Below are 1,818 nucleotides of genomic sequence, written 5' to 3' on the forward strand. Positions count from 1 at the left end.
AAAAAAAAAAAAAATCAGGGTGCTGTTACCACAGAAGAGAAACAGAAACTGGAGGACAAGCAGCAATCTGCCATACTCTGGATCTGAAAGGAGTGGCTGCATTGTGACCCTGCACAAGCTCCACCATCTCTCTGGGCTTCCACATTAGGAAACTTGGGAGCAATCAAGAATTGGTCTGACATTAGGATTTCTACCCGAGGGCTCCCCTCAAGAGCAGCCTTAGGGACTCGACTCCTCCTGCCTTTTTGCAGGCCTCCATCTCTTACCTTTTTCTTCCCCCTATGCTAGTGAGCTAGAGCTGCCAGCAACCTTCTTAATTCCTTTCGTGGCAAAGTAGAAAGATTCCAGAATGAACTAGGATCTTACTAAAGACCTAGACTCAGCGGCAGCTGGCATTGATTGAGCACCCACTGTGTTCCAGGCACTGTGCTGAGTGCATTGTAAGGACCATCTGCTCACAGCAGCCCTGTGAGGGAGGTGCTGTTATCCCTTTCTTACAGATGAGGAAACTGAAGCTCAGAGAGGGAACTGCGTCCCCCAAGGTCACCCAGCTACAAGTGGCAGAGCCTTTGTTTCCAACACCAAAAACCACTTCCCACTGACCCTGTTCCAGGGTTGTATTCTCTCTGGGCCTCCATTCCATCTTATAGGAAATTGGAAGGGTTAGGGTGGCTCCAGTGAGCTCTCCCCATCCTGGAACTCCCACCAGTATGGCGTAGCTGAGGCTGACCCTTCCCCTGCCCCCCAACCTGAGGGCATCTGACAGTGCCCACAGCCATGCCCTCCTCCGTCCAGGGGCTGACAGGTGGGAGGGGCAGCCCCGCCCCGGGGAGTGGACTTACCCGGCCTCTCTGCTCAGAGATCATCAATTATGAGTTTGACACCAAGGACCTGGTGTGCCTGGGCCTGAGCAGCATTGTTGGCGTCTGGTACCTGCTGAGGAAGGTGAGTAGCCAGAGCCTGGGGTGACAGGGCAGGGTGGGAGTACAGAGAGCTGGTCTCACTCCCACCTTTCCCCAGCACTGGATTGCCAACAACCTTTTTGGCCTGGCCTTCTCCCTTAATGGGGTGGAGCTCCTGCACCTGAACAATGTCAGCACTGGCTGCATCCTGCTGGGTGGACTCTTCATCTACGATGTCTTCTGGGTGAGTCAGGCAGGACACCAAGGATGTCCAACTTTGGGGCCCCCTCACTTTCCTACTTTCCTGCCTCTCTGGCCCAAGTGGCAGTCATCTGCTGAACAGCAACTGCCTTGGACTGGAAGTCAGGACCCCAAAACAGGTTCTCTCTGGGATCATCTGTGAAGTAGCCAGAGAGACCAGATGCCACCTCTTACTGTGTCCACGCTGCCTGGTGTCTTCTTCCTCACAGTGACCTTGACAGTGTTATTACTTAATCCCACGTCTCCTCAGCAAGAGAGTCGAGACTCAGAGAAGTTCAGGCAGGGGTGGCAGAACGCTGTTGAATGGGCCCAACCAGGACACTCACCTGGGAGGACAGAGGCCAGCTGTGCTAAGGGACCTATCACACTCACTCTGCAAGGCATCTTGGAGAGATTGAGGTCAGCCTGACTCAGGCACCCTTTCCCTGGCCCTGGGCAGCCTCTTTTCCCTTGAGAGGGGTAGAGGACTTTTATCTTTTGGGAGGGGCAGAACCCTGAAGAAACACAGACTGCCTGGCTTGGGCCATCAGAGGTCCTTTCCATACTCCTTTAAATTTCCCCTCTTTCTTGCCATCTGCTCTGGAGCCCCTCCCAGCTCCCTGCCCCACTCCCAGCAGATCTCAGGCAGCAGCACATCCAGAAGCCCAGGGACAGC

The 1,818-nt window shown here is 54.4% G+C and overlaps 1 protein-coding gene across 4 annotated transcripts in view; it reads left to right on the plus strand.

The window, feature by feature from the left end:
• The window catches only part of HM13 (histocompatibility (minor) 13), a 45,789-nt gene that overhangs the window by 25,485 nt on the left and 18,486 nt on the right, over window positions 1–1,818 (plus strand). For 3 of the 4 annotated variants that reach the window (XR_551574.1, XM_008587445.1, XM_008587443.1), the window contains exons 5-6: window positions 860–945; window positions 1,021–1,146. The exons of the other annotated variant lie outside the window; for it this stretch is intronic. Coding sequence is in view for 2 of the 3 variants with exons in the window: in XM_008587445.1 (XP_008585667.1) it covers window positions 860–945; window positions 1,021–1,146 (212 nt within the window). In the remaining variant the exon portion in view is untranslated. The remainder of the gene's footprint in view (window positions 1–859; window positions 946–1,020; window positions 1,147–1,818) is intronic. 4 annotated transcript variants of the gene reach the window in all.

The sequence above is a fragment of the Galeopterus variegatus genome, unplaced genomic scaffold, assembly GCF_000696425.1.
Source record: "Galeopterus variegatus unplaced genomic scaffold, G_variegatus-3.0.2 Scaffold4397, whole genome shotgun sequence".
Classification (NCBI taxonomy): domain Eukaryota; kingdom Metazoa; phylum Chordata; class Mammalia; order Dermoptera; family Cynocephalidae; genus Galeopterus; species Galeopterus variegatus.